At 39.0% G+C, this 12258-nt stretch overlaps 1 protein-coding gene across 2 annotated transcripts in view; it reads right to left on the minus strand.

Moving 5' to 3' along the window:
- Nucleotides 1-2373: 2373 nt before the first annotated feature.
- Nucleotides 2374-12258, minus strand: part of KREMEN1 (kringle containing transmembrane protein 1) — a 38281-nt gene continuing 28396 nt past the window's right edge. Inside the window, exons 8-10 of one of the 2 annotated variants that reach the window (XM_085309738.1) lie at nucleotides 10805-10889; nucleotides 9612-9815; nucleotides 2374-6585 (exon numbers count right to left, since the gene is read on the minus strand). In XM_085309738.1, the coding sequence (XP_085165864.1) occupies nucleotides 9653-9815; nucleotides 10805-10889 (248 nt within the window). In that variant the 3' untranslated portion in view covers nucleotides 2374-6585; nucleotides 9612-9652. Of the gene's footprint in view, nucleotides 9816-10804; nucleotides 10890-12258 lie in introns of both variants that reach the window. The other variant, XM_085309737.1, reaches the window with a different exon arrangement.

Genomic DNA, 12258 nt, shown 5'->3' on the forward strand with positions numbered 1-12258 from the left:
TCAGATACAGCTATTGAGGGAGGAGGAAGTTAGATATTTTCATTGCAAGAAAACAAAAATTGAATTGGGAAGGTAAAGAAGATGTGAGGTAGAGAAAGAAAAGAGAAGGATTGGGAAAGTAATGCACCAGAGAATGTGCTATGGAAAAGGTGAAGAGCTCTGCCGGGCGAAACAGGGAAGGAAAAGCAGTGACATTGAGACTGCAGTGTGTCAGTCCATGACAAATAGGACAACACTTGGGTCTTTATAGAGTATGCAAGATATTTGAAGGAGTCTTGTAAGTCCCTGAGGTTTTACTCCAAGCATGAGTGGCACATACCTGTCAGGTCCCTGTTGGAAGGCATCCTCATGTATATTTGGATGTCCTTATATATGTTGCCTGTAGCAGGGCAACTAATTTCTGCTTTAATTTCAGCTAAGAATAATTTATTGGCCTTTAGTAAAGTGTTTCAAAACCTGAGCCAGCATGATGCAGATGGACATAACTGGAGGATTTATGCAGAGTAGTCAAGCTAGACCCAAGGTTTTAGCCTGGAGGATTAAATCCCTGGTCCCACTGAAGTCAAAGTCAGTGTCGTACTACTCTGTTTTTGTCAGCAGAGTTAATAAGTTGGCCTGAAACGTTCATGAAGGCTAGACAACAAAATAGAGTGGCCTTGGAAGTATGTGGTAGCTAGTGGATTGCTACCTCTGTGTGAGCGTGTGGTATGCATATACATATAAATAACATATGTATATATGTTACTGTTTAAATAGTTTGTCTCCAAATGTTACTTATTTCCTATCCAGAGATATAGGAAAAAAATAAATCCCTTGCAGTCTTCTCCTCCATTTTTTTTTTAAACCTGCTAATCACCTGGATTTTTTTTCCTTTCTCATCCAAGCCTGTTCAATCACCTCTCAGAATTCACCCAAGAAACCAGCCTTCCTTTGCTTCAACCACCTGTTTTGTRTAGAGAAGTTCCCATCTTTGGGATGTCAGGCTGTTGTCTTGAAGAATCTCATTTTGAATGGGACTTTCTAGTATGGGAATCAATTGGCATCCTCATCTCAGGTGCTATGGGGAAGCTTGATCTGTGTGAGAAGGCAGCCACAGTAATGGAAGAGCAACTGACAGGACGGAGTTAACTAGCCTGGGCAGGTAACATATATTTCCCATTGTACACTGCCTTTTTTGCTTGGAGAACAGGATCTTGGCAATTGTTGTTTATAGTGAAATGCATCTTATTTGCAACTTGGCACATTAAGCAAGTACTCTTTTTTTTTAAAGAAACAAAACTGAAACTTAGGCATGGCAGCCAAACAGATATACTCTTATGTTGACAAGTCAATTCTGAATTTCTTTCTGTTTCTTCATTTCTTGGTGTGAAAAAAACCATGAGATTGATTGTGTAGAGGATTGTCAACGTGCCATTACCCTTGCTGAGCTATAGAATAATCAGTGAACACCTATTCTGTCCCTAGGAGAAATGCAGTTGTGGACTGTTGACAGAACTATAGTTAGCTTGCCTGAACTTGAATGCAGTGCTTATTTGGGGGGTGGGTGGTAGGTGAGTGGATGCTCTCTCTCTCTTTTTTTTTTTTTTTTTTTTCCTTTTTCCTTAACAACTAAATTTAAGCATTTGTTGTGGAAAAAATGAGTATTTTGATATTCTGGAGGGAAGGGGGGGGTTATTTTCATTGTTGAGATTCAATATTTAAGGAATAAGTTGGTGGCAAAACAAAGTCTTGTGGGCACTATAAACCCGCACAGTACCTTCATGTTGTCAAACAAGATGAGCAGGAACAGAAGCTTCTTAATGAGATAGTATGCTATGTAACTGCTGGTGTTTTTATACTCTTTTATGCTGCAGCTATATTAGGTACATCTGTCAAATCCTACTATTGCTGTTAGAAAACATTGGTTGTTACCCAAGTTTTGCACAGTTGCATCTGCAGAACTTGGTGCTCAGCATTTAAGAGTTGTCTTTATGCCTACAGGCCCCTGTTTGGTAGTGTCAAGGGAAGAGTGCATTTTTAAAAGACAGCTGTGTTCATACTGTGTGGTGTCAGCCCGGCGTAAGTCTTTGTCCAGAGAGTACCTGAAACAAGCTATTATATCTGGAAGTAGAAGCTCTGTGCTTCAGGGCTTTAAATGCTTGATAGAAAAGTGTCTCTTTCAGGATAAAGAATGCATTTCCTCCATGGGGAATGAACCTAGTGCTTAGGAAACAACAACAAAGCAACAGCTCCCAGAATAGACAGGGTTTTAAAACCTGAATGGAAGAAAGGAGAGCATAGTGATCTGCCTGTGTAGGAGGAGGCCAATACCTGTTTGCCAGTACTGTTTCTAAAAGAAAACGAGAAAAAAGAAATTAGTCCTGACAAATGAAAAGCTGGAGCCAGTTTTAATATCTGACACTAGTATTCAGACATCTACATACATGCAGTTGAAGATTTCTATGCAGTAGCATTATTTTGGTCAGAAGGAAGAACTACTGAAAGAACACACAGATCTCCCAAGTGGAAATAGCTTTACCTCTAGCTAGTAAAATAAGTGTGTTGCAGCTCTAGAGAAAACCCTGGAACAATTGTTACAGCTCATTCTGATAGATGATGAAACTGTCTGAACTCAAAGCTAGATAGTTTACAAGCTGAACACTTAAGCCATTGCCTTAGAAAATGCTTTTCAGAGTGATTTTTACATATGTAATGATTCTCAGCATTTTCAGCTCATACTTTTCTCTCTTCACTACCACCAAAAATAATCCTGCTGTGATCTGCTGATGAATCTGCAGCAGTTTCTGCCTCCATCATCCAATATTTTGCTACCCTTTATTAATGGTAACTGAGCTCCTCCTGCAGAAATTCACAACATTTAATCCTTTGTAATTATTACTTACAGCCATTTGCTGAATGCTGGATGACCACATATTGACACAGCATATATTTCAGTGGTGAGTCATTTCAAGTTTGATTTTTTTTCTTTTTTTTTTTTTGTCAGTCTTATTTGGTTCATGCCATATCTTCTGGATTTAGAGTAAATTTTCTTGAGATTGAAATTCAGAATGCCAGATTGCATCCCAAAACACAGTTGCTTAGTAAGTTGAGAAAGTAGGAGATGCATTAATTCAGGGGAGATGCCATAGAAAAATGGGACAATCTGAAGGCAATTATATTTTTCAGAATCTCATGGTAACAGAATAATAAGATTGCACAATATCTAAATTAACATTCAGATGAAACAATATCATGGGAATATATTGCATGGGAAGAAATACCATTGCTGCAAGTTATTAAGAACTGATTGGATAAGTATTTGTCAGAAACTGATTTTTCTGGTTGACCTTGTCTTGAGGCAAAGTGGTGTTACTAGAAAATTGGTTGGTTTATTGAGCAGAAGGGGTGACTGGAATAGCTAGTCACTTGTGTTCAGTGGCAGCCAAGCGTCCACTGATGCATTTTGCTTATAGTCATACAGGATTAAGATTCAGTACAGACATTGTTTTCAGGACTATCAGTAAAAACTTCCCATTTACATTATTCCTAAGGAAGCTTGGAACACAGCGACTATAATTCTGCAAGACCATTGGGTTGTCTGGATGAGCAATGTGATAAAGTCCCTTAGCTAGCTACAGAAAATCTGGCAGAAACTAGCCCTATGATGATGATGATAATGCTTGACTGAAAAAGGAGATGAAGTGTTTCAAGTTATAAAGCTCTTGAGGGTAATGCATATGCACRTGAATTTGCGGAATCTGACAATCAGCCTAATACTACAAGCTGGAATACTACTGGAAATGAGATTCAAAGGAAGAAGGTGTCTTGAGCAATTATTTCATCCCTATCTATTCTGCCACAAAACTGTGAGYTTCAGTGTCTAGTGTTCTTCTGTCACCTAAATACCAATGAATTATCTTTAAATGTTTCCATTTTCAGTGTAAAGAACATTTATTTTTTCCAAAAATATAAGCTAACAGCTTTTTTTCCTATGAGATGTTAGTAAGATACAAGTATAATATGCCATATTAAATAGTGCATTTTCTATATGTGTATAAATTTATATTACTGTAGATAAGATCACACTTACATTTTTAAATAACAGCATTTCTGTTCCCCCCCAACATTACAATATAAAGACAAAAGTACATATAAGATCATTTAGTCAACAAAATAAAAGTAGAATTTGGAATTAGGGAGGCCACTTTTCCAACTGGCTCCCTGTCACCTGAGGTCCAAATACGCTGCAGACCACTGTGACTGACATGCATAAAGCAAGGAGGCAGCTTTACAACATGGCTTTGGTGGCACTGCCAGCCTCAGGGCTTGCTGCCCCTGGCTTTTAGCTCAGCACGCCTCTCTCCTTCCTGTAGGTTGTTGTTCACTGAGCTATGGTAGCTTACCTGGCTGCATGACTGCACAACAATCAGAGAACTCCTCTGTGTTAAAAGTAACTCAAGAAAGAAAAGGTGATGGCAATTCTTAACCTGATTGGTTTATTGTACATGGCAAGCCAGCCGCACCAGCACAACAGAGTGAAGAGGAGGCAAGTGCTGGGGCTGCATGCATGCATGTGCAGTGACAGCTCCTCCTGAGGCTTGTGTTCTCACAAGAATTGCTTCAGAAGCTGTGGCCAATGTCACATTTGCAGCCTCACCAACTCATTGAGGGTGGGAGGTCATAAGGCTGTTCAGTTAAAGTTCCAAACAAAATCCTCTGCTGCCGTTATTCTTGATGTGTTGAAGCAAGTGCTATAAGCACTAGCATGGTCAGAGACCAGAGAGCAAAGGTTCACCCTCAGGTGCCAGTGTCCTGGGGGTTCTAGATGTGCATCCTACCAGATTGCAGCAGGTGTGTGTGACAGACTTTTCCTTTTTCTCTCCTGAACCCTTACAGCAAAGATCATAATGTGCTGTGCTAACGGATAGCGTATGTACTGGCCATATGCACTGGGATTGCAAGCAACTATACCACATTTTGAAAAAAATCCACCACAGCTCTGCATGCTGCTTATGATCTCAAGCCTGTAAGAAAGAAGTGCTGCTCAGGGACTCTGTCTATGCATTTCTATCTGTCCCTCTGTTTCCTGGTATTAAATGTTTGAGCTAAATGCTTGAGAACATTTGATAAGGTAAGAAAATGAAGTTTCTCTGTGATGTGCCCAAAAGTTATCTGTTAAGGACCTAACTTTACTCTCCAACTCTCCTCTTAGTTTAGCTGGTTTGTTCTCCACTCGTGGACCATATTAAGCACAGATAGGAAGCAAATTCATTTGTTTTGCTATAGATCTGTGAAGAGGAATCTTTCCCTACACAGCATGATGGGAACCCTGAGTATTAGAATGGAAGTTTTAGAATTTTTGTTGATTCTGAAAGAAATCCAACTGATTGACTCTCTCTTAAGAGAGAGTCAATATATTTTACAAATCTTTTACCTTTCTTGATTTTTTTTTTTAAGGTACTCTAATTATCTTTCCCTGTAATCTTTCCAGGAGGTTTGTGCAAGAATGGAATTGCTGTAATTGCTGGCTCAGTAAAGTCTTGTTCATACTAAGCTCTTTGAAATTGTTCAGCTGTCTCTGGCACAAATCTGTGGTACATAAGTGGAGCTGAGTTGAATTCAACTGAGGTGAAAGACTAGATCTGCAGTGGCAACTAAGGCCCAATGTGGTATTGTTTAGCTCTCAGATGCCCTGTTGCTCAAGGAACTTGATAGCCATAAGGTGGGGAGGATAGGGAGTGGAAAAACAGAAGTGCAGATGCTTGCTATAATGAATATAAACATGGTAACAATTTTACTTGTCTTAGTTATCTTTTGCAAATCCATTCAATAATTACTCTCAGACAATGGGTCTGGTATGCTGACCATTGCTTTATGTTTAAACTGGTATTTATTYGTTTCTTTTAGCTAGAATTACTGTACTTTAAGGGCCCTCACTGAATTTTCTCTGATTTAGCTCGAGTAACTACTCACTCAGAAAACTTTTTCAGTGCATTTATTTGATTGTGCTGTTCTGTCAATTTTTTCTAACTATTGCTGGCCTGGACTTGTTGAGGCTGAAAGACTTGCTGCTGATTCCCGCTAGTCAGACCAGATATTTGAGCACTGTAGGTGGACAGATAGTCCACCGAAGAGAAAAAAGAGTTAGTGCTGTTTGTTGATGAGAAAAGAAGCTATTTCACAAACAGATCTGCACTGATACTTTAGCTCTGTGACAGTTAAGGGCATTATTCTTAGAACCACAATTCAGTTTTAGTTGTACAGACAGGGAGACACTTCTCACAGGTAAGTATGAAGGCAACCACGTTACCTTGTTCTCTGTGATGAGGCCGTCCCCACCGGACGCACAGCCTGGCACGGCGAGCTGTTGATGGCAGGCTGCCACTGTGTAAGCGGCTGAGAAAGCTAAGAACACCTTGCTGCTACTAAAGACATTTTGCTGAGAAACATGTTTTCCATCTGCTTTTCTTTGAAGTCCCAGCACTAAAGAAGAAATCTGAGGTGTTGGCTGCAGAGCTGAGTGTTTTGAAACAGGAAGCAGTTATGACTTTCTGGAAATTTCACAGAGGAGCAGCAGCAGTCTGGCAGAGGGACTCCGGCAAACACCTAACAAATATTAAAGCCATTATCTCTCCAGCCACAACAGATATCTGGTACCAAGAGCAGCCTTTGTGGCCAGCACCTGAGACTGTAGAAGGACCTGCTGAATTTTGGGTTGCAATATCCCCAACAACAGCCTGTCAGTGGAATATTGCAGGGGTGGCAGTAGCTATGTGAGAACACATATTTCATTGGCTACTGTAAATAACAAGAGAAGTAAAGGCTGCTGCCAAATCTATTGCTCAGGGACTAGGAATCCTGGTCAAAAAACACTTCTTGCTGGCTTTCTTAATATCATTCTACATCTTTCATTCTCTTTACTATTCCCCTTTTTTACTGCTAATCACATCTAGCAGAAGCGTTCTTGCAGTTGATAACATTCTGGATTCAATAGGAGATTCTACTACTTGTTTGGATGTGAAAGGCAAAAACATATAAAAAGCAGGGTGGGATAACCTGCAGATTCTGTCTAAAATTATGTTTGTCTTTTCTATATACCTTTCAAAAGCTATGAAGACAACTCCTGACAGACAGTTCTACTAATCAGCTTAATTACAAACAGGATAAAGAGTGATCTTGATTGCCATCAACCATCTTGCTGCAAAATTATACAATCTTGCTCAGATTAAAGGACAATTCTCGGTTTGTTTTGGATGAAGTTTAGTGTAATTGTCCTGGAGCTAATTTTGGGGCTCCTGTATTATTCTACCTGAGAATAATGAAAAATTGTTGAGAGTCTGTAACAAAATAGCATAGGCTCACAGGGCGAGCAAGCATTCACTGATGCATTTCCAAAGGTTCCAGAAGAAAAACTATTGTGCAATACTGCTGAGTCTAAAAACAAGTATGCTGGTATTATCCCATCCCCTGGATCAAAGAGCATAAGAGGGAACTTTTTTGCTCATTATACTATTGGTAAGTCTATTAAAAACTGCCTTCTACCTATAACATCAGCTACCTCTCCCCCCGCCATCCACCTTTTCTTTTTCCTTTTGAATCTGATTCATTTATCGATTTTTTTTTTTTAACTGACTTGACTGTTGCTTGTCCCTTGCAGTTATTTTCCTATCTTATTGTCTGATTTTGTTTTCCTCTGATTATTTGGATTAAGTATTTGTGCCACTCACTAGATGCACAGCCCAATTGTTCCACCAATTCTTTGTGTGGTTCTCGCTTGGCTGGAAGGAGGGACAAAGCAGCCCAAGCTAGCTGAGGCTAAATATGCTGCTGTTTTAAGTCTGGTTTACAAGGTCTGGGAAGTATGCCATTCACTTTAGGCATGTCGATAAGGTCATAAGAGAAGCAAGTGTGGAAGCTGAATGTATGCAGGAGTCTGCTGTCTAGACACAAGATACAGGAACGCAAGTGTGGATGAAGCACTGAGTTATGAAATCTATTGCTTGTTTTTTCCAACTATTCTTACCACAGAAACAGCATTTTTAAATGACAAAACTTATAAAGCCAAGGTAATTCTTTGTTTTCTTAACTAGATTTTTTAAAAAACAGACTTTATTCTCTCTCAGATATCCCAGTGAGGAAATTAAATATGAAATGTGCACATAATTTTATGCATGTTGGAGATAAGATTTTCTTTCTCTGACACATTTCTATTTGCTCATTCAACAAGTTGCAAAGCACTTTGTTTTGCATCTTTTTTTTTCTTAATAACAGCTCACAGTGCATGTACAACTACGCACACYATGCCTCAGGATCTGAGTGGTTCGGGTGATCCTGCAACTCTGACAGTTCACAGCCTTTCAAGACAGCATGCAACATAAACATGCTCATGTAGGCATTCATCAGTGTTTTGGTTTGTGATATTTAACTCCTTTTTGAAAGACTCCTGTCCATGTTGTGGTCTTCTGAGACACCTGCACACTATTCTCGCATTTGTGGGCTATAAATTAGTGATTTTAGCCTTATATTGCCTAATTGTCTCATGCTGACAGTGTTATGCTATGCCATCATTTAATAGTTATTGAAAACCTACAGTGCCATCTTCTCTGCAGGGACCAGCATCAGTGATACTCAGGGTAAGATTCGGTGATAGCCTCATTATCTAGAATTTCAGTGGGTTTACGTTTTCCTTGAACAATTCTTTAAGAAGCCCTATGCTTACATCCAGATTGAATGGAGGATTTTGGATTGGAGTAAGATAGTTTCTGAAAGGATCACTGAGGAATATGAAGAAAATTTTTGTAACTAGAGTGAATCTGATGGCTCAGACATACTTGCTTAAAACTTTTCATTGGTCATGCAGAGCCTGAGCTGGTGAGCATTATTCCATGGGAACTTGCAGCTGAAGCTCTGTAGAGCAGTTACCTCCTGACTTTGATCTGATTTTTATTTGTGTTCAGGAGGGGTAGGTTTAGCTTAGTTGATCAGAGTGTGGTGCTAATAATGCCAAGGTCATGGATTTGATCCCCATATGGGCCACCCACTTGAGGGTTGATGATCTCCAGAGGTCCCTTCCAACCTTAACAATTCTATGATACTATGGTCTCTGTTTGTAGAAACAGAACATGTAGAAATAGCAGAATATTGGCACCCAGGCTGGTAACTTCTCAGAGTCTTTAACTCCCATTTCACTGCACAGTACCATTTAAACACATTTACATTAAGACCAAGTAAGCTCTTGCTGCTCCGCTAGCTGAAGAGATAGCAGTATCTACCTCTGTCTTCAACTTTGGGATTAAAATAACCTGATATAATATAGCAACACAGGAAGGCAAAAAGCTCCCAGCCTGCAAATGCTCATTCAATTACTTTTGGCAGATGTGCAGGATTTTTTGAATTTTAAAGAGTTTTACATGTATTTTAAGTGCATTGGTTTAAAGACAGTAATTAACAGCATGACAGATTTGATGAGCACCAGATACTTCAGAATTATTGCAGCAAGTTAATTCTGTTGTCACTAGTATATGTAGGAGAACAACAGATAGGAAAAGTCATTCTAAGGCCTTTGAAAATTGAGTTTTTGGAAGACAAGTATGAGATTGGGAGGCAAAGAAAAAGGATTATTCCCAAATCACCTGGATTTTAGGAAGATTAATCTTGAAAAATGAAAGACACTTCAGTTTCCCACCAGTGGGTTGCGATCATCTTGTTGACTTTGAAGCTTTTTCTTGAAGATGGATATGGAGGTGGAAGGTTCATAAAAAATACTCCAGATTTCGGCAGCAGTAGGAACCTGGTGGGAATCTTCTATTTCAGTGACAGATCGTATCTGATGGGATCTAGAAAACAAGCGTTATCTCACTAAAAGTGTTAAGGTGCCTGGGAAGCTGCTGCTATTAGTATATCTGCTTACTGCTATGATGGTAACACTGGCTGGTTCTACTAAATTGGTGACACTTTTTTTCTAGCTGCTGCACCATTATGAAGGTTTTAGGAGTGTTTAGAGGTTGTTTTTTAACCACCTGAAAAATCAGGCATGCTATTGCCAGAATAGTTGCTGCCCAGACAGAAGCAGTAAAATTAAGCTAGGAAGTGTGTATGTATTATATTACCAATTAGTATTAATGTAAATTTGTTTCCTTGCATATTTAAGCTACCTGGTGGTAAGTAAATACAGTAGTTAACATTTGAGATTTGTTTGTAACTCTCCTATGATTTCTTTCAATGAGTATCTCCTAGAGGACACAAGAATAACTTGGTATAGGTGTATTGTTTTAATAGGCTAAAAATATTATGCTGGTTAAACGCTGTGCGGTCATACAGACCTTTCAAGTCCACAGAATCAATTTTGTGATTCCTTTCTGAACCACTTTCAATATTTCCATAAAAGAAAGTCAGTATTAAATAGCGTATTGTTTTCTAATAAGTTTTTCTTTTTTTGGCAGGTGATCAATCTGGCATGAAGGGTTTTTTTTTTTAAAAAAAAAATATTAATGTAATTTATTTCTTCCCATGAATGCTACATGGCTGATTACTTTTTTCTCTTTGCTCTATGACATTACTCAATATGAGAATCCTCTTTATTCCTTGAAATACAAATCGTGCCAAATCAAAGAGATATTTGAGCAGCAAATGCTAACCTAACAGACTGGAAAGTTTAAAAAATGTGCTTATTTTTTGTCTTTTTTGAGGACACATATATGTAGTGTGTAACTTGGTTTTGAATCTGGCTGCTATGGCAGTATCAGCAGGCATAAAAGGAATTGAACAAGTGTTGGTACAGAGCTGAGATGTTAGTTCTTCAGGGGCAGTTTTGCTCCATACTCACTTCACAATAATGTGGAGAAATATCTTTGCCAATACAGCTGTAACACTTAGGATGAGGAGTGCCGTGAGCCCGTATATTGTCCACTCTATGGAAAAACAAAAGAGAAAGGGAGGTCTCCTAGCATATTAATTTATTTAAAAATTTTAAAGTAAGAATATTACAAAAAAAAGAAACACGTAGCTTTCTGATGCTTTATTCGAAACTATCATTTGAGGATAAACCTTTAGCAAATAACTGGCAGAAACTGTGTAACTCTCAGCCTGGACCGTTTGTGCCATGCAGTACTGCTTGCTGTAAAACTCAAAGGTGGGCAAATGCAAAGCAAATATCAAGAAAACTAGCTAGTGTCTAAGAAAGGAACTGAAACTCACTCCTATAAAATTTTAAAAGTAAACTATACAACCTACTTCAACATAGTGTAGTGTAGTGACTCTACATCTGCAAGGAGATGGCCTTGCTTTGTCAGTAATTATGTAAGTAATGTTTTTTTTCTCCCTTTCTAGAGTCTACTGAGACTTGTGATCAGTATTTGTTTTCTGTTATTTCATTGCCTTCCACTGAAGGCTCTTGGGCATTGTACTTTACATTCCAATATAGCTCTGTTTTTCTACCAGCACCTCAAACAAGACTCAAAGAAGAGCTGGAAAAAACATAACATTTGAATTATTTACAATAATGGGGGGAGAAAAGCAGCTGATTTCTGAATTATTAGATCACTTCTACATTCAGATTTCCACAGCCTGGCAATAAGATGCTAGAACATGTCAGGATGAGAAAGGGATGGGACTAGAATGTACTTGGACAGCTTAGCTCCCTGAACGGCCTTGCAAGGTCCTTTAATTATTAGCACAACTGAGTAAAGGCTGCTGCCTTCAGAAGTCCTGAATCTCAAAGGAGCAAGCCATCACCTCCTCCCCCCAGCCTCTTCTTCAATGCAAAGATTGTTCATGATGATTTAACAGTGTTTTCATACTGCCTAAAATCCAAAGGTACAGTTTCATCTCGTGTAAGTAAGCCCGAGCTAGTTTAACACTAGGCAACTTAAGTGTAGCTGTGGTAACTTGGGTTCCAGCCCCGGCCAAGTGCTGGGATATCTACCCAGCTGTTCTGCTACTCATGCTGAATGTAGGAATACCAGAGGTTATACTGTTATTAGCAAACAATTTAGCTAGTTTGGGTAAATGCAGCTGCTGTCCAGTCACACCCTTGGACTTTAGGTTTGGGATGCAGGTGTACTGTCAGGGCTACAGAACTGTTAAGAGTGTCTATACAGAGACTGAGGTCCAGCTCCAACAGTACAGAAGGGCAGCTAGTCAGGGAATGTTTAAAGATAGGACAAACCAGAAGTGATATTTTTCAAGAGTATATTTCTAGTTTCCAATTATTTGCAACTAAGCAGTTTCCTGAATAACATGACCTCCTGATGGGAATTTCTAGATTCAATATAGTTCTCA

The sequence above is a fragment of the Rhea americana genome, unplaced genomic scaffold, assembly GCF_003343005.1.
Source record: "Rhea americana isolate MKP2758 unplaced genomic scaffold, rheAme1 scaffold_301, whole genome shotgun sequence".
NCBI lineage: Eukaryota > Metazoa > Chordata > Aves > Rheiformes > Rheidae > Rhea > Rhea americana.